Raw genomic sequence first — 27991 nt, 5'->3', positions numbered from 1 at the left:
GTTCCCAAATCATAGTTGTTTGTACTTACAATGGATGCTTCTCAGTTTATGGTAGTAAGATAGTTTTTAGATATTTGAACTTTGATTCTCTAGTACACATGACATTGTTCTTCCATCTTTAATATATTTTGTCAATGCCTTTCACCTTTTATTCACCAGGACAATCCAAAAATAATTCCTAAGTAAAGGAAAAACACGTGTGTGAGAGAGGAAAATGCTGATTTGTTGGCAAGTGGACTCTGATTGATTTTTGCAGTGCAATGCCTTGATCAGAATGACTGTTGAGTTGGAGAAGATGCAGGATGTGTTCTTTAATCTGCCTGATGCATTCTCCATCGTAACACTCATGAGAATCTACTTGCCAATTGGTTGGCATTCTTCCCTCCGTCAGTACAATTGTTTGCTTTCCTTTAAGTTGGTATTTCTCATGTATTGTCCTATTGAGTGCAAGATAAAAATCTTTGCTAAAAAAAATCTTTTTTTCAGCAATACTCAAATCTGTAGTGCCTAATAACACATTCTGATCTTCAATCTGTGCTACTCAAAGCAAACTAATAACTATTTGTACTCTAAATGATCCCTAATTCAGCAGTATTTTGGCTTTATACATTTCAGGGCAGAAGTTGAAATAATTGAAGCAGCAATTCAGAAATACAAAAAAAGTTAGTCTTTACTGAAATTCAAACAAACTTGAGTACATTCATTGACAGTAATCTGGTCAAAGTGTTTTAACCTAAATGTCACCAATGAAATGTTTGGTCTGTTAAAGTCCAATTTTAAAACAAATTAGTAAGCCAGTATATTTTACACTGCAATCCTTTGAATCTTAATGTTTACATTTTACTTGTTCTTGCAGGTGAAGTACTATGATTTGTCAGCTCCACATATAGAAAAAAAACAAATTTCCAAAGTGCCAATCTCTCTCGACCTTAAGTATCCATGTAAAATTATCTTTCCACAAATACGTCTTGGAATATTGCAAAACAAATTTTCAATAAATGGCTACAAACACTTTTTATCTTTCATTTCAAAGTAAACAACTTCCAGAAACTGATTACTATATTGATACTTGTATAGAGTAAAATGATAAATTATCAGATCTTCTGTTAGTTGAGATCTTGTCTTCCAAATCATATCTTCTCATTTAAAAAAAGAGGAAATCAACCACTTGCTGTAACACTAAAGGGATAGTACTGTGGAAATTCATGTATGATGTTCAGCGCTTCATTGTAAAGATGGAGATCTGAGAAACAAAGTAAGGAAGGAAATTAGTGTGGCAAACTCTTGAGCCTCAATAGTTATATCTGAATTGCAGTGCACAGGAAAAAAAAATCTACATCATATTTCAATTTGATAACTAACTGCTCAACACTAAATTAAAAAAAAACTTTCATTTATATACACATCTAACCACAACTTCAGGAAGTTCCAAAGTGTGGTATACAACCTATTAACTGCTTTTAGATTAGAATAATAGAAGCCCCACAGCAAGGAAGCAGGCCAATTGGCCCATCGAGTCTACGAGGAGAAAGTGAGGTCTGCAGATGCTGGAGATCAAAGTTGAAACTTTATTGCTGGAACAGTACAGCAGGTCAGGCAGCATCCAGGGAACAGGAGATTCGACGTTTCGGGCACAGGCCTGAAGAAGGGCCTGTGCCCGAAACGTCGAATCTCCTGTTCCCTGGATGCTGCCTGACCTGCTGTGCTGTTCCAGCAATAAAGTTTCAACTCACCATCGAGTCTACACCAACCTTCCGAAAAGCATCCAACTCAGACCCAGCCCCTTACCCTATCCCTAGGACTCTGCACAACTTTGGACTGTGGGAGGAAACTGGACTACCCAGCAGAAATTGAGCGAATATGCAAACTGCATACAGACAATCACATGAGGGGGAAATTGAACCTACGTCTCTGACACTGAGGCAGCATCACTAACCATCTAGCCAGATATGCAAAGTTAAACAAGTCTTTTGGACAATGAAAGAGTAACCAAGCAATTTGAAATAAAAATAGGAAGTGCTGGAGAAACTCTGATTTGTCAGAAGCTATAGAGACAGTTAGTGTTTCAATTTCAAAGACATATAGAATCAAAGAGTCTTCAGATTCAACACTAACTTGATTTCTCTCTCCACGCATACTGAATGTCTCCAGGATTTTCTGTTTTTATTTAAAGTTTCTCATACCTGCAATATTATGCTTTTACCTGATCAGGTAACTAGCTTTTTCTTTTGTTGTTGGCATTGGTAGAGAGCATAATGTAACAGAAGACTTAAATGCCTGTTCTTTGAATGGTGCTGTACCATCATACAATGTCCTATATTGCCCCTAAATGTACCATGCAGTTAGCATGCATTTGTCAAAAAGTAGAATCCTAAATATTTTACATAATTTACACAATGCCGTACAGCCCTTTGTCATTATAAAGTTTTCATAAGTACCAACTAATAAAGTCAGTCATATTATCTCATATGCAGCATGTACCACCAGGATTTGACAATCCCAGATCATGATAGTGGAGGCAGAAAATAAACAGTTCAAGCTGCCTTATTAAATGTAAAGAGGCATGAAAAAAAATCAATTTCCTGACTGTTATTTTAGGACATAAAGTCCCAGGGCCTGATGGCCTATATAGTAGGATTTTAAAGGAAGTGGCAATAGATATAGTGGATCCATTGGTTATAATATTCCAAAATGGATGCAAGGAATACAAATATAACAACCATATTCAAAAAGAAGAGACAAAGTAAGATATTGCAGACCTTAGTGAGTTTAAAATGTCACTGGGAAACTGTTAGAATCCATTATTAGGAAGAAATAACAGGATATTTAGCAAGTCAAAATGCAATCCATCAGAATTGATATGGATGTAGGTTTGCTCTTGGTTTGAATGGGCTGAAAGGTTACGGAGAGTGGGCAGAAAAATAGAATTGAAACTAAGAGGAGATCAGCCATGAGTGTAATAAAAGGCGGATCAGACTCAGCAGGCTTAATTGCCCACTGCTCCTACTTTTTCTGTTCTTATTGACAATTTACCACTACCAAATAAACATGTATGTTTTCTGTACATTGAGCTGGAAAAACATTTGAATCATTGTCTCATAACAAACACAAATGCTGAAAAACCTTTAGTGTTTAACTTATGCATTGCACAAACATGTTGCACTTTAACATACATAATGCAGTCATTTCATTCAAGGTTTTCAGAACTATTTTACATGAAAATTTAAGTTGTTCCAGTTAACCAACGAGGATAATAATCTTACCCCTCTATAAAAACCTTTCTACTTACTGCTTGTTCTAATGTCATTGTAGGTTTCAGCTTTAAGAACTTAAGTTCACGGATGGTCACTTTATCCACATAATATTGGATATTTGTCAAATTAAATTGGGCAATGGGGAATGTTCTCAAAAATTGGGATAAATTATTAAATTACATTCCGGAGGAAAATCAACATTCCAGAGGAAAATGTGGTAATAAACTGGGGAGTACTAACTTGATTCCACATGATGTTGAGATAGAAAATGCTGTTCCAATTAAGCAACATCCTTATAGAGTTAACCCTCTAAAATTGGGACAGGTTAAAAAAAAAATTGAAAGCATGCTCAAAGATCATATAAGCAAAGTGGGTTACAATAGATGGAGCTCACCTACAGTAATGGTGCCAACACCAGATGGAACCCAATGTTTATGCATTGATTACTGCAAAGTCAAAGCAGTCAGGGGCGGCACGGTGGCTCAGTGGTTAGCACTGCTGCCTCACAGTGTCAGGGATCTGGGTTCAATTTCCACCTCGGGCAATGGTCTGTGTGGAGTTTGCACGTTCTCCCCGTGTCTGCATGGGTTTCCTCTGGGTGCTCCAGTTTCCTCCCACAGTCCAAAGATGTGCAGCTTAGGTCCTAACACTAAATTGCCCATAGTGTTCGGCGTATTAGTCAGGGGTAAAGATGGGAGATGGGTGGGTTACTTTTCGGAGGACTTGTTGGGCTGAAGGGCCTGTAGGGAATTTAATCATCTAATCTAATATCCTATTCCATGGATGGACAACAACTTACATGCCAAAGCTGGACTTAACTCAAAGCATAGTAGAAAGTACCTTTAAACAAAGGATATTTCGGCTTTCAGAACACCAAATGGACTTTACGAGTTTAAAGTCGTTCCATTTGGTATGAAAAGACCATCTAATAAACTCATTTTTAGACTACCCAACTGTGTGGTAGACAGATGATATGGTAATATTTAGTTACACATGGAAGGAACATTTGGAGCATCTATCAGAATTGTTCGATCGATCGACTTCAGAAGACATGCTTAGTGATAACCCTAGCTAAGAGTGATTTCACAAAAGCCCAAGTCACATTCCTAGGCCATATCATTGGACATAGACAGATGGCCCCAAAGGATGTGTAAACAAAAGTTATTGAGTAGTTTCCCATACCAACATTGAAGAGGGAAATATCACGATTCTTGGGACTGAGTGGTTTTATCAAAAATTCATACCAAATTTTAGCTCCACTGACTTGTTGAAGAAGTGCAGAAAATTTCTGTGGACGGAAGAATGTCAGAAGGCATTTGACAGCCTGAAAGCTGCATCAAGCACCGCAAGAAAATTATAAGAACATAAAATGACCCGTTGGATATTTTTTCCAGAAAGTTGAATATTCATCATCAGAAATATTCTACAATTGAGGAGACCTTGAGTTTGGTGTTGGCATTGCAACATTTGAACATTTATGTTGCCAGTAATGTGTCTGAGACAATTGTATATACTGATCATATTCCATTGATGTTTTTAGAAAGTATTTAAATAAAAGTACCAGATTGTTTAGATGGAGTTTTTTGTTACAGCGATTTAATTTGAACATTATACACATGGCAGATTGAGAAAATGTAATTGCCTGCACGTTGTCATGTGTATAGGAAGAAAAATGAAGGCATTCAGTGATGGAAGAAACAGATTGAAATAGACTGTCGTATTGAATGTTTGCATGCTTAGAGTCAATATGAAATATATATGTATTGAAGTGTACTAATAGCATGAGGCTAAAAGTTTTGAAAATTCAGCCATGTTTGTATATTGATGGCTCTTTATTATTTAAAGAGGGGAGGTGTGATGATTCTATGACTTTAAGAGGTGTATTTTGTCCTGGTTTTTCTTTTCTGAAGAGAGATTGAGACAGAGGTGTGAGCAGTCTATTCCAAGCCAATAAACAGCTTGTGAGGACTTGGTTTTTTTAAAAAAATAATTGAAACAATAGAAGCAGCATGAATGGCTGGAATCAGACTCCCGCAGAATTAAGGTTTAGTTTAGCATTGAGCAGTTGTTGGGGTTTTGAAGCTGCTTTACATCCTTTCATTCTGCAGTTAAACACTTGAGTTTTCCCTTTGTCAGAATTTTCTCTTGATGTTCTATGTTCCTGGTCTGGAGAAGCTTTGCATGCGAGACTATCTATTTTACTGAATTTACCTTTACCAAGGGTGTGTTTATGGGATGTAACTATACTAGAGTAGTTGCTGTTTAGGAGTTAAATAATTTATTATTCTGTTAAGATTTCTAAAAGAGTTCATTCTGCTTTCGAGTATTTTAACTGTCGAGTAAGAACAAAGTGTGTATTGCTTAAAGCAGAGTAGTGTAATCAATTGAATTACATCTGTTACACAGCACCTTACACTTGCCTTAAATAAGATGACGTTAGGGTCTAGGCTATTTCCTTGGTATATTTGAAGAACAGCCTTTGGCCTTTTGCAAGTTTGGAGAAAGTGAGGACTGCAGATGCTGGAGATCAGAGTTGAGAGTGTAGTGCTAGAAAAGCACAGCAGGTCAGGCAGTATCCTGATGAAGGGCTTATGCCCGAAACGTCGATCCTCCTGCTCCTCGGATGCTGCCTGACCTGCTGTGCTTTTCCAGCACCACACTCTCGACCCTACTGCAAGTTCGTATGATACCAATGAACTGATCAGAACATCCGTTACCTTGCAGGATAGCTCTGAAGCACTCTACCCTATTTCTGCATCAAGCTTGCAAGTTAAACAACGGGACAGGCTTGATAAGATGCTGATGAGGCCATCTTCCATCAAGCTGAGCAACATAAGTCTGAATGGGACGACCAGTGAAACATAGGCTTGTGGAAGACAATATTGGAGAACCCATTAACAAATCTCTCTTCTACTCTCTGAAATTTCTACTTTGAATCAGTTTGCGATGTGGATTAAAAATTGTTCTTTTTCTGTAAAAGTTTTGCATGTTATAGTTTGTTCCAATATTTCCACCATGGATCTTTCAACGGCAAGTCACAGAAGGGCATTGTTTTTTTTAAGGTTCAAAGTCTGAGGTGGAAAATTCAAAGCAGATCCAAGATGCATAGTAGAAGCATAATAAAAGTTTACAAAAAGGTGGAAAACTTTAATAAAGAGGAAGCTAGTCCAGAGTATGGTTCATTAGATTATACGTTACTACCTAGTTATCAAGTGGATTCAGCAGGGCATGTAATTTTACCAACAGAACAAATAATTCTGACAGATATGGAAGACAAAAGATCGCAATCGATATTTTGACTATTGATGTTTTGGGGCTAGCAGTTTCCTTTGAACAGAAGAAAGCATGATTATCTAAATCTCTCTAACTGTCTGACATCACCTCTACATTTCTGTTTAGGACCCCTTACCTAGCAGCTTTTTCAAACTGATCTTGTTTGGGGAACACTGACAACTTTTTTTTAAATTCATAGGTCTCTTAAGTTATTGCAACTTCATATTCATGTCGTTCATCTTATCCCAGATGATGGTAGTACTGGAAATGTTAGATTCCAGAGTAAAACCTCGTATGATAGATCAAAAGTTTTACTTTTGCAATTAGTCCCCTTGATGGTTTGTAAAGGATCATTTTCACAATATTTTTAACAAAAGATTGCAAGTTTATTATACAAATGAAAAGAAAAATCATCACTAAAAAGAACAATTCAACTATTTTCCTCAGCAATATCTTTTCCAGATACTCAATGCCTAAGTATCATTTTTATTTTAAGTCTAATTTCTTACTTATTTTTTAAGTTTTGGTCATCTGATGGCTTAAACCTCTTCAGTTCTGACAGTTTGAAAACTTAGATAAAACCCTTTCAACTTGTAGACTTCTCAAACTAAAGCCTTTTTGCTAGAGTGAAACTGTTCTGAACTGAAATCTGGTTCTGAACTGAACTAAAAAAAAAACTACTGGCCCCTGATCTGTTCTCCAGGGATATCATTAAAGGTTCCACTTTGTAAACACTTCATCAATTAACTTTTGATAATCACAGGAACACAGCTATGCACTTGACTGAAGTCACATGCTTTCTTGGAGACTATTTACTTCACTGTTCAAAATGACATTGACCTAAAAAAAAACCTGCAAAGAACTGAGACCAAAAAGATTCAAAGGACAATACATTATACATAGTAAATATGAATAGAAAGCAAGAAGATTAGCAAGTCTCAGAACTAACCAAAACAGAAGTGAAGAAAAAAAAATGCAAAGAACTGAAATTAGTCACAATGAAAAATCCAGGCATCACCTAAGTGTTCCAACAAAAGAAAGCTTTAACATTGATTATTGTGACAATGACCTCAACAGGATATCAATAAGCCACTGCTCCCAATCTTCTTAAATTGATACGTAAAGTCTACAAAATAAGTTAAAAAAAAAACATAATTTGATTAAATCACAGCTTTTGGAAAGATTTTACAATAAATTCATGTTGTCGTACATACCAAAACTGCTTTTGTCCTCTCGGAAAGGAGCATAATATGCAGCCTTGATGGTGGCTTTTGGTGTGATCTTTCCAACCACTTCAATGACTCCACTCAATTCCTCATCAAGCTACAAAACAGCATTAAAAATAGACTTTGCATTTGTTCATATACAAGAGAATTGGAAACACTTATAACACAGAAGGAGGTCATTGGTCACTGTGTCTGTCCCAAAAAAAAGATAAAACTGCCCAATTCCACTTTGCAGTGCCTGGTTCATAATCTATAGGTTTCAACACAAATATATGTACAAATACTCTTTAAATGCAATGAGAATATCTTCCTCGACAATCCTTCCAAGAATTTACTTCCAGACCCTTATGAATTTGTGATGAAATAATGGTACACAGTGCTCAACAGTGCACCAGTATGCTGGAAGTGAATGTTCAAAGTGGGGATTGGGCTGCCATTTAATCATGCTCCTTTGCCTTGGATGTTACTGGAGCTGCACTCAGCCAGTCAAGTAGTGAGTATTCCATTACATTCCTGATTTGTGCCTTGCAGATGGTGGGTGGAGTTAGGATAGCCAAGAGGGAAGTTAATTCTGTGTTTTTATAGCTTGTCCAATTTTCTCTTGGAAATCTGAACCCAACATGTCGATGGTAGGGAATTTAATGATGATAAATGTGCTGAATGTCATGGGCAACAATTTTATTCTCTTGTTGAAAGTTATCACCACCTGACATTATTACTTGCCACTTACCAACACAGGCGGAGTTACATCCTGATTCTGTTGTTTGCAAGCACAGACTGCTTCAGCACAGCAAGTCCCCACTGAAAGTTGACTCACTCAATACTGTTTTGTTTTAGCATTGTTGAGAAAGTAGTGCAGATATATTCATTTAATTTTTGCTTTAATGTCTTTTGCCACAGAATCCAGCAATACATAGAAGATATTTGCCTAAGTGCTTATTTCTGGTTCTCAGTGCTGAAATCCCTCACCTCTACCATTCCAAAGATCCCTGTAATTTTTTTTGCTGCCATGTAGACCACAAAGATCTAAATGCAGCAGCAAGTTCTGGCATACCAAACAGCAAGCATGGACCCTCCCAGTGATTGTGCAGGTTAGAGGAGATATTGCTCCCTCCCAGTTCCCACCCTCCATTCTTAGAATTCCTCATGTTCAGTCAACCACCAGGGACTTCAGCTCCTCCTCCTTATGATGACATTATGTCTTTAAGAGGTGTATTTTGTCCTATTTCTTTTTTAAATGAAGAAAGGCAGAGACAAAGATGATTAGCAGTCTATTCAAGTCCAATAAAATGAATAATTTGTGAGGCCTTTTTATTTGATAAGTTGGAAAAATAAAAGCAACCTCAATGAGTGGAGTCAAACTGCCACAGAACCAGAATTTTACTTTTAGCTTTCTGCAATTGTTACGGTCTGAAGCTGCACATGGAAGCTCTTACTCCTTTCTCTCTCTCTCTGTTGTAGCTTAAAGTTGGGGTTCTTTTTCCTGCTGCTGGAATTGCTTGAGACAATCCATTTTACTGACTTTGTCTTTACCAAGAGTGTGTTTATGGGATGTTACTACATTGGAACAGTTATTTAGTAGTAGTTAATATATATTATTGTTTTGTTAAGCATTTAGAGTTACAGTTAAGCCAGTTCTTTTATTTTAATTGTTTCTGTATTTTAATAGTGTAAAAATAAAGTGTGTTTTGCTTAAAGTCGAGTTGTTTGATCAATTAAATTGCATTTGTAATGCAATGACTTACATTTACCTTTAAAATAAGAAAAAAAGTTAGGATCGCAGCTATCTCTTTAATATATTTTGAGGGGGTTTGGTCTGGTCCATAATATCCTGCTCTGGTCTGGCTCCAACCTCGTTGAAAGCCCAACTCCTGTGCTTGCCCTTACCCTCTTTTTTTTGTCAGCTTAGTTTTGGATGTATTCTTCAGCTGCTCTCCCATTCTGTACTGAAGTTCTCAACTCCATCTAGTGGCAGCAGTTGGTTGACTGAGATAGTTCTGGCAAGTTAATAGCCAATGTCTGACATTAGATGGAGCCTGATGAATCTGAAAGGCTGTTTTAAAACACTACTGTATATGGTTGTTTCTTTTATATTTAGTGAATAATTTTATTTGGCAAGTTACTTCAGCCAGAAATACACACATAACAGTACATTATTTCAAACTGTGCATGTTTCCAGACAAAATAAAATGTCCACAGGAACCTAATTTTGACGGTAAAAATGATTCCTATGAGAGGTAATGCTTCAATTAATGAGTTTTACCTGGAAAGTTGGGATTTGCAGAAATGAAACTATAGATTTAATTGAGGATCACCTGTAAATGGGAAGTCACTCATTTTAACTTACATTGTGGAATCGTCAGCAAGCCTATTCACTTCTGATTGAATGAAGCAAGATCATTGATGAAGCAGCTGAAGTTGTTTGGGCCTCGGATATTACCTTGAGGACTAGAGGGCTTTTGTTACGAAGTGATACGTAGTCTCCCTATCTCTGATCCAGGAGACCTGGGTTCATGCCTTTCCTGCTCGAGAGGTGTGTAACAACATCTTTGAATACATTTATGAGAAAATATCTATCCTGAGGCTTTTCAACGTGGTGAAAGTCCCTCATGGCCCGACTCTGCAACAGTTTCTTTCCCCAAGTCATCAGGCTCCTTAACACAGCACAACTGGACTCTTTCCTGTCTGAAATTCTTTTGTATTGCTGCTGGAAAAATCTCTATCATTCATAATTCTTCTGTTACATTGTAACTTGCATATTTTGCACTTTACACATGGACACTTGTGTAGTATAAGCTATAAACGTAGCACCCTCAGTACTGAAGGAACACTGTCTCATTTTTACTGTATCATTGTATACGATAGAAATGACAAGTAAAAGCTACTCTACTCTACCTACCACTGAGTTCGAAGGCCCAGGTTCAAGCCCCACTTGCTCCAAAAGTGTGTCATAACATCCCTGAACAGACTGATTAATAATGTTTCCTGAGGAACTCCTGCAGCAATAAACACAGGGTCTACAATGACTGGCCCAAAACAACCACACTTCTTCCTTTGTGTTAAAGAGCACTGCACCGAGTGGAAATTTCCACCAACTCCATTGGCTTCAATTTTATTAGGGCTCCTTGATGTTGCATGATATCAAGGGCAGTTGTTTTTGCCTCGCCACTTGAAACTGTATCTTTTGGATAAATGCTTTTGCAAGAACTGGAATTCCCTGGACATCAGTAAACAGGTTATTGCATTGCACTTTTCCCTCGAGGGCTCACTGCTGATGAAATCTTCCGTCGCCAAGAATGGACTAATGGAGTACTAATTGGCTAGTTTGTATTTATTCTGTTTTTGTGACCAGGAGGTACAATTTTCCACATTATTTTATAGATGCCAGTGTTATAGCTCTACTCGAACAATTTGAACAGTGACACAGCTAGTTTTGGAGCACAAAATTCAGTACAACAGCAGGGATATTATAGGGTCTATGTATCCATTGTTAGTATAACATAGAATTAATAAAATCAAATTGACTGAAACTCATCAGCATAGCTGGGGACACCAGAAAGAGTCTGAGACTGATCACCCATTTTGCACCTTTGGTTAAAGATGGCTACTGAGACTTGTAGGAGATAGTGAGGACTGCAGATGCTGGAGATCAGAGCTGAAAATGTGTTGCTGCCTGACCTACTGAGACTTGTATTTAACTTACGTGTTGATATCTGCTAGCATTGGATGATTTTAATTGTGTAACCTACTCCTTGCTGAAAATGTGTTGCTGGAAAAGCACAGCAGGTCAGGCAGCATCCAAGGAACAGGAGAATCGACGTTTCGGGCATGAACCCTTCTTCAGGGATGAGGAAAGTGTGTCCAGCAGGCTAAGATAAAAGGTAGGGAGGAGGGACTTGGGGGAGGGGCGTTGGAAATGCGATAGGTGGAAGGAGGTCTAGGTGAGGGTGATAGGCCGGAGTGGGGGTGGGGGCGGAGAGGTCAGGAAGAAGATTGCAGGTTAGGAAGGCGGTGCTGAGTTCGAGGGATTTGACTGAGACAAGGTGGGGGGAGGGGAAATGAGGAAACTGGAGAAATCTGAGTTCATCCCTTGTGGTTGGAGGGTTCCTAGGCGGAAGATGAGACGCTCTTCCTCCAGCCGTCGTGTTGCTATGGTCTGACGATGGAAAAGTTAAAGGACCTGCATGTCCTTGGTGGAGTGGGAGGGGGAGTTGAAATGTTGAGCCACGGGGTGGTTGGTTCGGGTGTCCCAGAGGTGTTCTCGGAAACGTTCCGCACGTAGGCGGCCTGTCTCCCCAATATAGAGGAGGCCACATCGGGTGCAGCGGATGCAATAAACAATGTGTGTGGAGGTGCAGGTGAATTTGTGGCGGATATGGAAGGATCCCTTGGGGCCTTGGAGGGAAGTAAGGGGGGAGGTGTGGGCGCAAGTTTTGCATTTCTTGCGGTTGCAGGGGAAGGTGCTGGGAGTGGAGGTTGGGTTGGTGGGGGGGTGTGGACCTGACGAGGGAGTCACGGAGGGAGTGGTCTTTTTGGAACGCTGATAGGGGAGGGGAGGGAAATATATCCTTGGTGGTGGGGTCCGTTTGGAGGTGGCGGAAATGACGACGGATGATACGATGGAACTGGTGTTCCTGGGAGCAGATGCGGCGGAAACGAAGGAATTGGGAATATGGGATGGCGTTTTTACAGGGGGCAGGCTGGGAGGAGGTGTAGTCTAAGTAGCTGTGGGAGTCGGTCGGTTTATAGTAAATGTCCGTGTTGATTCGGTCGCCCGAGATAGAAATGGAAAGGTCTAGGAAGGGGAGGGAGGAGTCTGAGACGGTCCAGGAGGACCAGTTCCAATACTGTACAACCCAGATGGCCACCTTCTTCAAAGACTGCAATTTCCCCCCCAGACGTGATCGACAATGCCCTCCACTTGCCGATCCTCCGCCCTTGAGCCCCGCCCCTCCAATCGCCACCAGGACAGAACCCCACTGGTCCTCACCTACCACCCCACCAACCTCCACATACATTGTATCATCTGTCATCATTTACACAAATCTAATTTTCCATAATTACAAAAGCAAAATACTGATGGTGCCCAGCATGTGAGATTAAAGGAAAATGCTTAAGAAACTCAGGTCTGGCAACATCTTTGCACAATGTACATTGTTAGATTGCCTTCTCCCCCTACATCACCAAGTTAAAGGCAGAATGTAAACCAGCCTGTACTTCGTAACACATCAACAGTACCCAATTCTTCAAGAATACGGTTTTGTTTTAAGCAAAAACAGAAAGGGCTGGAAAAATTCAGTGGGTCTGTCAGCATCTATGGAGAGAAAATACAACCAGATCTGAAATTCATCCACACTTTCTGTTTTTCTTGCAGACTTTGCAGCATCTGCAGTTGTTTTATTTCCGAATTTTAAAAAAAATCAGAAAAACAAATCAGCTTGGCATGTACTCATTTTTAAAATTCACTTACTGGATCAGTCATTTCTACTGTTACATTCTTCCCATCACCATCTGACAGAACAAAGGAAGTCCCAGAGGGGTGAACCTAATCAACAAAATCACAAATATTTGTTTCGTGGTCAATACACAGTAATATGTGGCATCAAAACAAAACTCCTGATTCTAGGAACACTACTATTGAGCAAAATTATTTGTCCTATTTTAGTTTTAGGGGAGAAGTAGATAAGAGGGGAGATCAGGAGTGGAGGCGGGGGGTTCAGCGATTGTAAGAGGGGGGCGAGCCAGGTGGGCTGCGAGGAAGGGAAGGTACAATCAGGGAGGGGACCTGAGGAAAGTGTAGACTGAGACGAGGAGACATTGGAAAGAGAATACAGGATAGAACAGAGTGGGACACTGAGGGATGGAGAGGGCGGAAGGGACATTGAGGATGGGGGTGAGACGGAGGGCAGGCCGGTTCACTGAGCACTCACTGATCTTCCATTACCTTCTGAACTCTGCCCACGAAGCAAACGGCTCTCCCGGTAAACCGCGAGACCAAGCTCGTGTTAATCCTCGTGCGCGGACCCTCCAGATCGTCCGCCATTTACTCCCGTTTGTCTTTCTCCCAGAACCACGAACCTCCCGCTATTTGGCGGGAATCGTTAACTGTTCTCTCCACACTCACTTCCACCAGGTGCCTGTGCGGCGCCGAACACAATCCCCCGCGCTTTGAACACCACGAATATTGTTCCGGGTTCTAATCAAGCCTAACACAGTATTATTCCACATTTGTGTTTCTGCGTCCATTGACGGTATCGAACGAATCTTATGCCTGTTCTAGTGGTACTATTTCGCAAAACCGCAGGGGTTCTATATCTTAAATAAAAACAAAAATTGCTGGAGAAACTTAGCAGGTCTGGCAGTATCTGTAGAGAGAAAAGAGTTAACATTCCGAATGCAATGATTCTTCAGTCCTGTGTCTGGCTTTATTAATTGATCCCAGTCTTTGGACTGGGAGAATTTGCAAATACGTAGACAGAGCCTGAAAGAGAATTAGCCAAGGTTTCCCCATGCATATTGTACTAAAGTACATCAGAAAGGTCAAAATAAGATTCCGCTGTGATGTCCTTTATGGCGCAGCAGTCTGCTTACTGTGTCCGGATTTAATGGCTACTTGGGACTGCGTCCTGTGTACGTGTATTCCAGCAAAATGTTGAAGCATTTACTTGGCGGAGAGAGAAAACTAGTGTAAAAAAAGGGGTAAATCCACATTACTGTTGGTAGATCAATAAACAGTTACGAAACAGCGATTTGAAAATATACTTTGTTCCAAAATGCAATTTATGAAAGGTCATTTCACCAATTGTCAAAATTCCTGAGAAGCTGTACAATAATTCGTCTTGAGCCGTCATAAAATACTTTATTGGGACGCGAGTACATATTATACTTGATGTTGTTGCAATGAAGGTGGTAAAGGAGCAAATTAAGTCAGCGCCGACGCCTCACATAACTATCATCTCTTTACTATCCTTGATATCAATCCATTATAGTAGTCGGCATATAGTACGTGCCCACTTTGGAATCATACAAAAGAGGCCCATCGGGTCTGTGCAGGGAAATATACAGAGTCAATAAACTGTGGCACTGGAAAAAGCACAGTAGGCCAGGCAGCATCTGAGGAGCAAGCGAATCGACGTTTGGGACTTAACCCTTCATCACGTGTGGGGAGGCAGATGGTGGCTAGGGGAAAGGTAGTTGTGATGGCGAAAAGTGAGCTAAAGTGGGAGGTGATTGTTGTAGGTCGGTGGGAAGTTTGGAGAGGATAGGTAGGTCCGGTCAAGAGGGCAGAACCAAGTCCGAGTAAATGCTTCAATGGGATGGGGTCCAGGGAGAGGAGATTTGGAAACTTCTGAATTCAAAATATTGAGGCGGTGTGGTTGTAGGCTCCTAATCAAAAGATGAGATTACCTCCTCCAGTTTGTGGGTGACCTTGTTTAGGTGTGTAGAGAAGGCCCATATCGTGGGGGAGTGGGAGGGAGAATTGAAATGGATGGCTACAGGAAGGTGGGGTTGGTTGATGCGTATGGACCAGCGATATTCCCTGAATCGTTCCATGAGTTTGCACTCAGTCTCTCCGATATAGAGGAGTTCACATTGAGAACAACAGATGAAGTAAATAAGGTTCGGAGATATGTTTATATGCATAGGTTTAGGGTGATAGGGGAAAGATATAAAAGAGACCTAAGGGGCAATTTTTTCATGCAGAGGGTGAGCTGCCAGAGGAAGTGGTAGAGGCTGGTACAATTGCAACATTTAAAAGGCATTTGGATGGGTATATGAATAGGAAGGGTTTGGAGGGATATGGGCCAGGTTCCGGGACTAGATTGGGTTGGGATATCTGGTTGGCATGGATGGGTTGGACCCAAGAGTCTAGTTCCGTGTTGTACATCTCTTTGACTCTATATGCAAGTAAATCTTTGCTGGATTTGGAATGATCCTTTGGAGCCTTGGATGGAGGTGAGGGAGGAGGTGTGGGTGCAGGTTTTGCACCTCTTATGGTGGCAAGGGAAGGTGCCAGGAATGGCGAGGCAGTTGATGGCGAGTGTGAACATAACCAAGAAGACATGTAGGGAATGGTTCCTGCAGAATGCAGATAGGGGTGGGGAGGGAGATATACTTTTGCTGGTGGGGCCTGACTGTTGGCGGCAAAAATGGCAGAGGATGATGCACTGGAGTTGGAGATTAGTGGGATGGACTGTGAGGACGGTGGTGATTCTATCCTTGTTGCGATTGGAGGGAGGGGAGGGGGGGGTGGGGTTTAAGGGCAGAGGTGCAGGAAATGGAGGAGATGCGATTGAGGACATTGTTGATAATAGGGGAGGAGAAATTAGTCCTGGAAGTAGTAAGACATTTGGGATGTCATGGAGTGCAATAGTTCGTCCAGGGAGCAAATACGGCAGAGGCGGTGGAATTGGGAGTAAAAGATCGCATTTTTACAGTCAAACCCACCGACTCCCACAGCTACCTTGTCTACACCTCCTCCCACTCCTGTGAAAAATGCACCACACTTAGTCATTCTGACTTCTCCAGCATCTGCAGAATCTGCACATTATTTTTCCAGGCCCATACCCTTTAATGTTATGACACTTTAAGTGTTCATCCAAGTACGTTTTAAAAAGTCGTGAGGTTACCCGCCTCCACTACACCCACAGGCGGTGCCTTCCAGAGCCTCTACTGGGTGAAAAACATCCCCAAGTCTCCCACGTATTCTTCTAAATTAATCATGCTGCAAATTAACGGCAGGAAATGTCTAGGGATTATCGTTAAGATCCAGATGCAGACATCCCTTGCCTTGACAGAGTCAGAAGGCTCCGCGAAGCCTGGGCTGTCATCGGCCCTGCTCACGTGACGGGCTCCGGAAGTTGCGCTCGCGGCCGGCCCGGGGAAAACGTTAAAAATAACCGTCCACCGCAGGGGAGTTGTTGACCGTGACCCCGGCCTTGGCTCGGCTGGCGGCCGACCGGGTGTGTACCTGCAGCTGCGCTCTCGCTTTCATTTTGGGCGTCGTGTGAAATTATTTTGGTGACCCAGCGTTTGTGTGCGGGCTATTTAAGTAGCGGCTTGCGAACGCTCAGCGCCCTCCTTCTCATCCGTCCCCGGTTTCCCGAGTAAGTCTGAATTTTTAAGGAGGAAAAAAAATATCTACGGGATGCTCTACACCCGAAAGGAAAACCGTGGAAATGTTCCGCAGGTCAGGTAGGGTTGGTGGAGAGGAGTTTCAGGTTGATGACCTTTTTCATCAGAACTGCTTTGTGATGACAGCTGTCGTCTCTTGTGCCATAAATGTGCAAGAAGGAGCATGACAACAATATCTTTGTCATAAGAGAAATTGAGCTAGTCCTTACGTGGAAAGATACTATTAGCTACATTTTCAGCATTTAAGGGCCCTTGTTTTTGTAAGCTTCTTGAAGAAAAGTTAGTATGTAGAAAATTTTCGAAGTTGAACCAAAAAAATCGCAACAGTTTAAGCATACTGAAGCTAATACAGAAGTAATGCGCTGTGGAAATTGGCAACCTTTAAAACATAAATTGCTGGAAAAACTTGGGTCATACACACAGGATGCTGATGGGCCCTGATAAATTTAGCAACGTGCATGCTAAGGATTGCTATCCAAATTGAGCTCTTGTTATCAGTTCTGAGCTGTATTAGCTTCAAGCTCTGACTTTGGGTGAGATTGGGTACTTCAGATTAAAAACGTGCATTTTAATCTTGAAGAAAATGATTGATGCTTCTTTGCAACAAGTTATAGAAAGGCTTTAGTGATGAAATTTCCTCAGGCACTTCATAGGTGCACTGAAAAACCAAGAATGACTTGTACAGACAGAAAAACCAACAGTAAATAGGGTTAAAACTGGGAGGGGGGAATGGTAAAAATGAATGGCTCTTCACTTGAATGCACATTGTATTTGGAACAACATAAATACTGCTTGTCGGTATGATTTTATAGCCATTATGGGGCCATGAATACCAGGAGATCAAACTTGGGAGCTAAATATTCAGGGGTATGTGAAAGCATAGGGAGAAAGGAAAGTGTGATGGGGTTGCATCGTTGGTATGAAATTAAACAGTGTGACAGCAAGAAACCATTTTGAAGCAAAGATAGTTGGAGGCAGGAAATTTTAGATTGAAGACACTGATCGGAGTAGGCAATTGGACTGCTAACAGTAGCTAAATGTGGAACAGAGAATAATTAGGAGATAATGAGGGCACATATCAATGACAGCATATTAATCATGGGTGACTTTAATATTCATGACAGAGAATTCATGGGTTTTTTTTATATAGTTTCCTCAAACAATCGAGACTAATACAAAGGATGTAATAGAAATGCATAATATCATCCAACAGAGTCAGTGTGGCTTCATGAGGGGGAAATCATGCCTGACAAATTTACTAAAATTCTTTTGAGGAGGTAACAAATGGGATAGATAAAGGGAAGCAATGGATGTAATATGTTTGGATTTTCATAAGTGTTTGATCATGCATTAACTACTTAAGAGCCAATGGTGTAGGAGATAGTGACCTACCATGGGTTCATTAATTGACAAAAGACAGAGTTGGGATGGGAGCATTTTCAGGATGGCAACCTGTGATAAATGTGCTTCAAGCATCAGTGCTTTGCCACAATGATTTACAATATGTGATGACCTAATGGAGAAAGTGAATGTACTAGAGTCAAGTTTGGGCATGACAAAAAATAGGTAGGAAGGCAAGTGGTAAGGATGACAAAAATAATCTGTAGAGGGATATGGGTAAATTGAGCCAGAGGGAGGAAAAACCCTGGTAAGTAGAATACAAAATGGGGAAATCTGTGAATGCACGTTGGGGAAATAGAGGTGCTGAATATTAAAATGGAGAAAGGTTGTACAAAGCTACTAGAAAAGCGGTATTTGGGATTCCTTGTTCATAAATCTTGCATGCATCCAAGTTCAGCAAATAATAGGGAAGACAAATGAAATATTGGGCTTATTTCAAAGGGAATGGAATCTATAAGTAGAGGGGTTTAGCTCAAACTATACAAGGCGTTAGCCAGATCACAGCTGAAATACTGTGAAAGATACTCTAAGGAAAGATACACTGACATTTGTACTCCATGCAGAGAAGATTCACTTCTCCAATATCAGACATGGAGAGACTGAGAAGAGGTTGAGCAGATTGAGTGTATACTCGTTGGAATACAGAAGAATTATCCTTCAATTTTCTTGCCTATCTGAATCTATCTACCTACGCCTTAAATATATAAAGACTAGGTGTGGCAGAAAGTTCTAAAGACTCTTCACAGAAAAACAAATTTCTTATCTCTATCCTAAAAAGCAACGCCTCACTTTGAAACAGTGCCACTGAGTTTAGCACAAGAAAAAATGTCTATTCAATGTCCAACTAGTCAAGTTATTCAATATGTGTGTACTTCAATCAAGTCATCCCTCACTCCCAGTGGAAATAAGCCCAGCCTGTCCAATCTTTCCTTTTTAAGACCACCTACAGTCTTCAGTTGTCAATCTAATAAACTGCTGTGCATTGCCTCCAATTAATTTATATCCTTCTATAAATGAGACCAAAACTCTGTATTCAAGATATCATCTCACCGATGTCTTTTTAAACTGAAACATAACTTTCTTTCTTTTAATGTTCAAGTAGTCATAGAGATGTACAGCACAGAAACAGACCCTTCGGTCCAAATCGTCCATACCGACCAGATATTCCAACCCAATTTATTCCCACCTGCCAGTACCTGGCCCATATCCCTCCAAACTCTTCCTATTCATATACCCATCCAGATACCTTTTGAATGTTGCAATTGTATCAGCCTCCACCACTTCTTCTGGCAGCTCATTCCATACACGTGCCACCCTCTGCGTGGAAAAAGTTGCCCCTTAGATCTCTTTTATATCTTTCCGCTCTCACCTTAAACCTATGCCCTCTAGTTCTGGACTCCCCCCACCCCAGGGAAAAGACTTTATCTATTTATCTTATCCCTCCCCCTCATGATTTTATAAATCTCTGTAAGGTTACCCCTCACCCTCTGAAGCTCTAGGAAAAACAGCCCCAGCCTGTTCAGCCTCTTCCTATAGCTCAAATCCTCCAACCCTGGCAACATCCTTGTAAATCTATTCCGAACCCTTTCAAGTTTCACAACATCTTTCTGATAGGAAGGAGACCAGAATTGCATGCAATATTCCAACAGTAGCCTAACCAATGTCCTGTACAGCCGCAACATGACCTCCCAGCTCCTGTACTCAATACTCTGACCAATAAAGGAAAGCCTACCAAATGCCACCTTCACTCTCTTATCTACATGCAACTCCACTTTCAAGGAGCTTTGAACCTGTACTCCAAGGTCTCTTTGTTCAGCAACACTCCCTAGGACCTTACCATTAAGTGTATAAGTCCTACTAAGATTTGCTATCCTGAAATGCAGCACCTCTCACTTATCTAAATTAAACTCCATCTGCTACGTCTCAGCCCGTTGGCCCATCTGATCAAGATCCTGTTGTAATCTGAGGTAACCTACTTTGCTGTCCACTACACTGCTAATTTTGCGTCACCTGCAAACCTACTAACTATATACTTCTTATGCTCACATCCAAATTTATTTATATAAATGATGAAAAGTAGTGTACTCAGCACCGATCCTTGTGGCATTGGTCACAAGCCTCCAGTCTGCAGCACAACTCTCCACCACCACCACTCTCTGTCTTCTACCTTTGAGCCAGTTCTGTACCCAAATGGCGAGTTCTCCCTGTATTCTATGAGATCCAACTTTGCTAATGAGTCTCCCATGGGAAATCTTGTTGAATGCCTTACTGAAGTCCACATAGACCACATCTACCACTCTGCCCTCATCTCAATCCTCTTTGTTACTTATTCAAAATGCTTAATCAAGTTTGTGAGACATGATTTCCCAGGTACAAAGCCATGTTGACTGTCCCTAATCAGTCCTTGCCTTTCCAAATACATGTACGTCCCATCACTCAGGATTCCCTCCGGCAACTTGCCCACCACCAACATCAGGCTCACTGGCCTATAGTTTCCTGGCTTGTCCTTACCACCTTTCTTAAACAGTGGCACCACATTAGCCAACCTCCACTCTTCCGGCACCTCACGTGTGACTGTCGATGACACAAATATCTCTTGTACCCCAAAACAGCTTCCAATGATCCAAGAATGTGAATCCTTCTCCCATACACCTGCTCCTCAGCCATGCATTCATCTGCTCTATCCTCCTATTCCTGCCCTCACTAGCCTGTGGCACTGGGGGTAATCCAGATATTACTACCCTTGAGGACCTCCTTTTTAAATTCCTGCCTAACTCTCTGTAATCTCCCTTAAGAATCTCCACCTTTTCCTTTCCTATGTCATTGGTTCCAATGTGTACAATGACTTCCGGCTGGCCCCACTTCCCCTTGAGAACATTTTGCACTCTCTGAGACATCCTTGATCCTGCCACCAGAAAAGCAACGCGCCATTCTGATTTTTTTGTCGCTGGCCACAGAAATGTCTGTTTGTATCTCGGACTAGAGAGTCCCTTAAGACCTCCAAGATCGCTTGGAACCCGACGTAGCTCTTATTACACTAGTGCCAGTCTCAATACCAGAAACTTGGCTGTTCGTTCTATCTTCCCCTGAGAATCCATCATTTTCCAAAACAGCATACATGTTTGAAATGGGGATATCCATAAAAGACTCCTGTACGACCTGTCTACCTCTCTGGAGTTAACCGATATATGTGACTGTATCTGAGCCCCCCCACCCCCTTCCTATAGTTGCCATCCATCGCATCCCCTTGCTCTTGTAAATTCTACTGCCTCTCCAACCAATCCATTCAATCTGATCGGATCGGAACCAACAGCATTTATTGCAGATACATTCCTCTAGACTTGCACATCCGACAAGAGCATATTACTCTACTAAAGGCCTTTTTTTTTTTGCTTCTTTCAATCTACAGACCCAGAAAATAGCACTGTCTTATTCCTCTACAAAACACTGTTCCAGGTTAAATTAATACTTGTGGCTTATATTTTAAGTTTAATCAAGAGACATTCTTCTCATAATGGATATCATTCTATTGTTCTTAATTATTTGTTGTACTTGCACACTAATATTTTGGGACTTGTGCCTTACACCACCTAAATCCCTCTGCCCCTTAGAATTTTGCATTTGTTTCCCAAATTAATGGTCTGAATTGAATAGAATGGAACAGGACGTGTACCGAGGCACAGTGAAAAGCTTTGTCTTGCGAGCAATACAGGCAGATCACATAGTTAAGAACCATAGATAAGTAAATAATAGGTATACAGCAGCAAAAACAAAAACACAGGTACAGACGAATGTTCAGAATTTGAGTCAATTCAGTATTATAACAACACTAGGGTAGAAACTGTTTTGAAACCAGCTGGTGCATATGTACAGGCTTCTGTATGTTCTCCCTGATGATAGAGGTTGTAGAAAAACATTGCCAGGGTGGGATGGATCTTTGAGAATGCTGGCGGTCTTTCCTTGGCAGCGGGCCTGGTAGATGGATTCTAAACATGGGAAGTTGGCCTTTGTGATTGTCTGGGTCGAGTTCATCACACTCTGTAACCGTCTCCTATCTTGAGTGGTACATTTGCCATACCAGGTAGTGATACATCCAGACTGAATGCTCTGGATGGTGCACCTATAAAAGTTGGCAAGGGTATTTGCCATCATGCCAAATTTCCTCAGCTGCCTGAGGAAGAGGAGACATTGTTGGGCCTTTGTAACCACTGTGTCTGCATGAAGAGTCCAAGAAAGCCTGTTGTGGATGACCACTCCAGGAGGTTGACACACTCCACTCGTTCCACCTCTGTCCTGTTAATGTTTAGGGGGGACATGAGTAACATCCCGCCAAAAGTCAATGAGTTCCTTGGTTTTGCTGGCATTGAGAGCTAGGTTGTTCTCATTGCACCGTTCTTCCAGGTCTTCCACCTCCCATCTGCAGTCTGTTTCTTCACTGTCTGAGATTTGACCAACTATGGTGGTGTCATCAGCGAACTTGTAAATGGCATTAGTCTGGCATTTGGTGACGCAGTCATGTGTATATAGTGAGTACAGTATATAGTGAGTACAGTAGATTAGATTCCCTACAGTGTGGAAACAGGCCCTTTGGCCCAACCAGTCCACACCGACCCTCAGAAGAGTAACCCACCCAGACCCATTTCCCTCTGACTAATGCACATAGCACTATGGGCAATTTAGCATGGCCAATTCACCTGACCTGCGCATCTTTGGAATGTGGGAGGAAACCATAGCACCCAGAGGAAACCCACACAGACACTGGGAGAATGTGCAAACTCCACATAGACAGGCGCCTGAGGCTGGAATCGAACCTGGAACCCTGTTGATGTGAGACAGCAGTGCTAACCACTGAGCCACCTGAGTACGCACACCTGGAGGGGGGGGGGGGCTTCAGTGTTGAGTGTTATTGAGGATGAAATATTGTCCCCAGTCTTCACTGATTGTGGCCTGTGGGTCAGGAAACTGAGGATCCAGTTGCAGAGATTGGGGCTTAGTCTGATATAACGAAGTTTAGTAATCCAGGCTCGAGGGACTAATAGTGTTGACTACAGTTCAGCCTTCAATGAGTAGGATTCTTATGTTTGATGTTCTTGGTGTCAAGATGTTCTAGGGAGGAGTGAAGGTCGAGTGATATGGTATTTGACATGGTGCCTTATTAAATGCCTTCTGGAAATCCAAGTACAGATCATCAAAAGGCTCCCCTTATCCATAATGCATGTTGCTCATACAGTCATAGAGAGATCTCGCGCTGTGTCGGTCGCATCAGAAAAAGCAAGGCTCCCAACACCCATTCCTGGGGATCCCCCCAAATCTACTTCCTGTGTCACTTCGTCAAAGAACTCAATTAAATTTATCAAACACGACCTGTCCTAGACTAAGCCATGTTAACTGTCTAATATTTATTTTACTATGTATATTTACCTTCTCGTCCTGTGTTAAGGCCTCCATCAGTTTCCCACTACTGATGTTAAGCTGACAGGTCTGTAGTTTCTTGGGTTATCCTTGTCCTTTTCTTAAACAATGATGTCACATTTGCAATCCTCCAGTCCCCTGGGGCTACACTCAGAATTAGGTCATTTGGCCCATTGAGTTTGCTCCACTATTCAATCAAAACCAACCTGGCAATTATCACCCTGTTCATCTGTTCCCCACCATCAGCAAAGTCACAAAAGGAGTTATCAAAAGTGTAGCCTTGCAACAGTTGCAAAGGAATAATTTGCTCACTGGCACACAGCTTGAATTCCCTAAGCCACTTAGCTTCAGAACTCGTTACGGTGTTTATCCAAATGAGCTGAGCTCCAGAAGTGGCATGAAAGTGACTGACCATGAGATCAAGGCAGCATTGAGCTGAATTCAGCGGGAATTATTGTAGTTTACTTGTGTCTACTTGTAAAACTACTTGTAGTCATATTGAGAAAAAGGAAGACAATTGTACATGCTGGAAGTCAGTCATCTCAGTGCAAGTTATGTCCTACTGGCCCAGTTATCTTCAGCTGCTTCATCAATGATCATCCATCCATCATAAAGCCAGGTGTGAATATTGCTCAATGTTTTGCATTTGTAACTTGTCAGGTACTGAAGTAATCTGTGTCCATGTGCAACAAGATCTGTACAGATCCAGGCCTGGGGTAATAAGTGGCAGGTAACAATTGTGACAGGGAAGGACCATCTCAATAAGGATGAATCTAAACATTGTCCCTTGACTTTTAATAGCATTACCATCACTGAATCTCCAACAATCAACATCCAAGAGCTTACCATTGACCAGCAACTGAGCTGGACTAGCCATACAAACTATGGCTTCAAGAGCAGGTTAGATGCTAGCAATTCTGTGCTAAGTAACTCACTACCTGTCTCCCCATTGTCAGTCCACCATCTACAAGGCACAAGACAGAAAAATGATAGAATGCAATCCTCTTGCCCGAATGGTACAACTTCGTTCCATCCATAGCAATGAAGGTCACTTGTCTGATACCTGATCTAGCACCTTCAACATTCACTCACACCTTTCACCACTTATGCACAATGTACCATTGATAAGGTGCACTGCAGTGACACACCAACTCCTCTTGGAGAAAACCTTCCAAACCCCATGACCCCTACCACCTAGGAGAACAAGGGCAGGAGATGAATAGGAACACACCACCCTCCCAGTCACACACCATCCTGACTCAGAATTATATTGCCATTCCTTCGCTGTCACTGTGGCAAAATCCTGAAACTCCCTTTTTCTAACAGCACTATGGGTGTCTGTACACCGGAGGGCTGCAATAAGGTAGCTCACCACTTTTTCCAGGGCAATTAGGTATAGGCAATAAATGTTACCCTAGCCAATGACCCCTCCTTCCATGAGCAAGTTAGAAGAAAAACACATTTGTGACACAAGAACATTTTAGAACTGGTGTAACGATTTACTCTGGCACAGCTTGCAGCTCTAAAAATACCAGGTAATTTCTTATTAATCCATGCAGCTACTACTTCATTTTGACACATTTTAAGATTATTCATAATGCAGCCAGTAAGCTAAGTTCACTGATCCTGTCTTTTTAAAAATTATATACACTCATGGGATATGGTGCTGTTATCCATCTTTAATTGCTCAAAAGAAAGTTGAGAGATTGAGTTACAAGGCTGGATAGGCTGGGACTTTTTCCCCTGGAGGTTCAAAAGTGACCAGTTTGTAGAGGTGAGTGTCAAAGATAAGGTAAATAGTAAAGGTCTTTTCCCGGAGAGTCCAAGATTAGAGGGCATTATTTTAGATGAGGACAGTGATTTAGACAAGGCCTGAGGTGCAACCTTATCACACAGTTTCTATGTAGAATGAGCTGTCAGAGGAAGTGGTAGATGCAGTATCATTAGGGTGGAGTAATAGGACTGTGTGTGGACTCTTGCCAGGGGCTCATCTATTCCCATTTGCTTTCTTCTTTTCTTTTTTTTTTCTCTTTCACTTCTCTTTTTGATTAGTTAGTTGGCAAAATCATCACAGCAGTGAGAGCAAGCCATGTGTTGAGTAATGGCAGCCTCCTAACTGTCAGAGGCAGTGGTGACAGACGTGTCTCCTCCCAAAGAATAGAGGCAGCAGCAGCAAGGACATTCTCCTGGTGGTTGGGGCTCTCAACAGCAGTGGCAAAGCTCCTCCAGCGATTAGAGGCAGTGTCAGCGGACTTTTTTTTTTGAATGCACCATTGGCAAGGTAACATCTTTGGAGTCTGGAGCAGGACTGTTAGTGTGCGGTGTGGCCTGATGGCAGAGCTAGGGGCTTCTGGTTGCAGTAGGCCTAGAGTGGGAATTCCTGATTTGGCATTGGAGCCAGGGATTCCTGACTGCAGTAGACCGACAGTGGGTACTCAGGCTGCTGGCTAGGCAGTGGCTGCAGTGGCAACAGCATGTTATGCCTAGAGTGGGGACTCCTGGTATCATCGAGGCAGCACTGGATCCACAAACTCCTGGTTGCAGATATGCTAGGCCCCGAACAGGAATTCCTCGATTATTGGCAGTAGCAGAGTTGGGGACACCCAGTTGTGGGCAACTGTGGGTTTAGCATGGGACTTGCCGACCTCAGCAAGGTGGGTCCAATGGCGAGGAAATGGCACTTAAAACATGGCAACTCCTATGTTGGTGCATCTGGTGTAGGCAGCAGCAAGATGTTGGAGAAAGGGCAGTGCAGGGGTTGCTGGTGGTTCCTGATGAAGGGCTTTTGCCTGAAACGTCGATTTCGAAGCTCCTTGGATGCTGCCTGAACTGCTGTGCTCTTCCAGCACTACTAATCCAGAGCTGATTCAAGCCCCATGGTGGAAATGACAAAATAAAGACAGACTTTCTTTCAGTTTTTCTACGCTTAAACAATTCAAAATCACGCCTAATTATGGTGACAGTTGAAGTTTTTCTCTGTATTTTACTAATTATTCACTGTAAAGTGCAAGTGACAATCATTCAATTCAAATGAGAAAGCACAATAGGCAAAATGTTTCCAGACATAAGAGCAACTTATCAATAACCTAACAATATAATTTGAAGTTTACATGAAAGAAAATTTTACCTGTAACATCATTTTTCTACTGATATAACATGACTACTGAGTGGGATGATGGCTCAGTGGTTAGCACTGCTGCCTCGCAGTGTGAGGGACTGGGGTTTGATTCCACCCTCAGGCACTTTGTGTCATTAGCCATAGATGAGGTGCCAGAAGACTGGACACTGGTTAATATGGTGCTGCTATTTAAAGGTGGTCAGGAAACTATAGACTGCGGGGGGGGCATTACATCAGTGGTGGCTAAGTTGTTGGAGGGGATCCTGAGGGACAGGATTTGGATGCATTTAGAAAGGCAAGGACTGATTAGGGATAGTCGACATGGCTTGGTGTGTAGGAAATCGAATCTGACCAACTTGGTTTTTTTTTAAGTAATGAAGGGAATTGATAAAGACTGTGTGATGGACATGATCTTTATGCACTTCAGAAAGTACTTTTGACAAGGTTCTGCATGGTAGGCTGGTTAACAAGGTTAGATCATATGAAATACAGATAACCAGCCATTTGGATACAGAACTGGCTCAAAGGTAGGAGACGGAGTGTGGGGGTGGAGGGTTGCTTTTCTGATTGGCGGACTGTGACCAGCGGTCTACTGAAAGAATAGGTGCTGGGTCCACTGTTTCTCATCATTGATATCAATGATTTGGCTGTGAACATAGGAGGCATAGTTACTAAGTTTGCAGATGATTCCAAAATTGATAGTGTAGTGGACAGTGAAGAAAGTTATCTTCATGTACATTGTGACTTTGATCAGATAAACCAATGGACTGAGGACTGGCAGATGGAATTTAATTTTTAGATAAATGTGAACTGCTGTATTTGGAAAGGCAAATCAGGGCAGGACTTATACGCTTGATGGTAAGGTCCTGGGGGGTGTCGCTGAACAGAGACCTTGGAGTATAGGTTCATAGTACCTTGAAAGTAGAGTTGCAGGTAGACAGGATTGTGAAGAAGTTGTTTGGTATGCTTGCTTTTGTTGATCAGTGCATTGCGTAAAGGAGTTGAGAGGCTATGTTGTGGCTGTATAGGACATTGGTTAGGCCACTGTTGGAATATTGTGTACAGTTCTGGTCTCCCTGCTATAGGAAGGATGTTGTGAAACTTGAAAGGGTTCCGAAAGGATTTACAAGAATGTTGGAGGATTTGAGGTACAGAGGAGCTTCGATTATCTG

General features: G+C 41.7%; 2 protein-coding genes across 4 annotated transcripts in view; one reads left to right on the top strand and one right to left on the bottom strand.

Annotated features, from left to right (window-relative positions):
- Positions 1 to 652: 652 nt before the first annotated feature.
- Positions 653 to 15856, bottom strand: rpa3 (replication protein A3). The gene is made up of 4 exons (XM_043689888.2): positions 13698 to 15856; positions 13224 to 13298; positions 7742 to 7850; positions 653 to 1243 (listed from the first exon to the last, which is right to left on the bottom strand). The coding sequence occupies exons 1-4, from the start codon at positions 13794 to 13796 to the stop codon at positions 1161 to 1163; spliced, it is 366 nt and encodes a 121-aa protein (XP_043545823.1). The 5' UTR covers positions 13797 to 15856; the 3' UTR covers positions 653 to 1160.
- Positions 15857 to 16560: 704 nt separating this feature from the next.
- Positions 16561 to 27991, top strand: part of umad1 (UBAP1-MVB12-associated (UMA) domain containing 1) — an 80653-nt gene continuing 69222 nt past the window's right edge. The window contains exon 1 of one of the 3 annotated variants that reach the window (XM_043689887.2): positions 16561 to 16716. Coding sequence is in view for 1 of the 3 variants with exons in the window: in XM_043689884.2 (XP_043545819.1) it covers positions 16933 to 16948 (16 nt within the window). In the remaining 2 variants the exon portion in view is untranslated. The other 2 variants (XM_043689885.2, XM_043689884.2) reach the window with 2 other exon arrangements.

Source organism: Chiloscyllium plagiosum, unplaced genomic scaffold (assembly GCF_037043375.1).
Source record: "Chiloscyllium plagiosum isolate Xiang-an unplaced genomic scaffold, Cpla_swu_hap1 HiC_scaffold_5, whole genome shotgun sequence".
Taxonomy (NCBI): domain Eukaryota; kingdom Metazoa; phylum Chordata; class Chondrichthyes; order Orectolobiformes; family Hemiscylliidae; genus Chiloscyllium; species Chiloscyllium plagiosum.
Note: the sequence above shows the minus strand (reverse complement) of the source record. Positions and strands in the feature narration are given on the sequence as shown.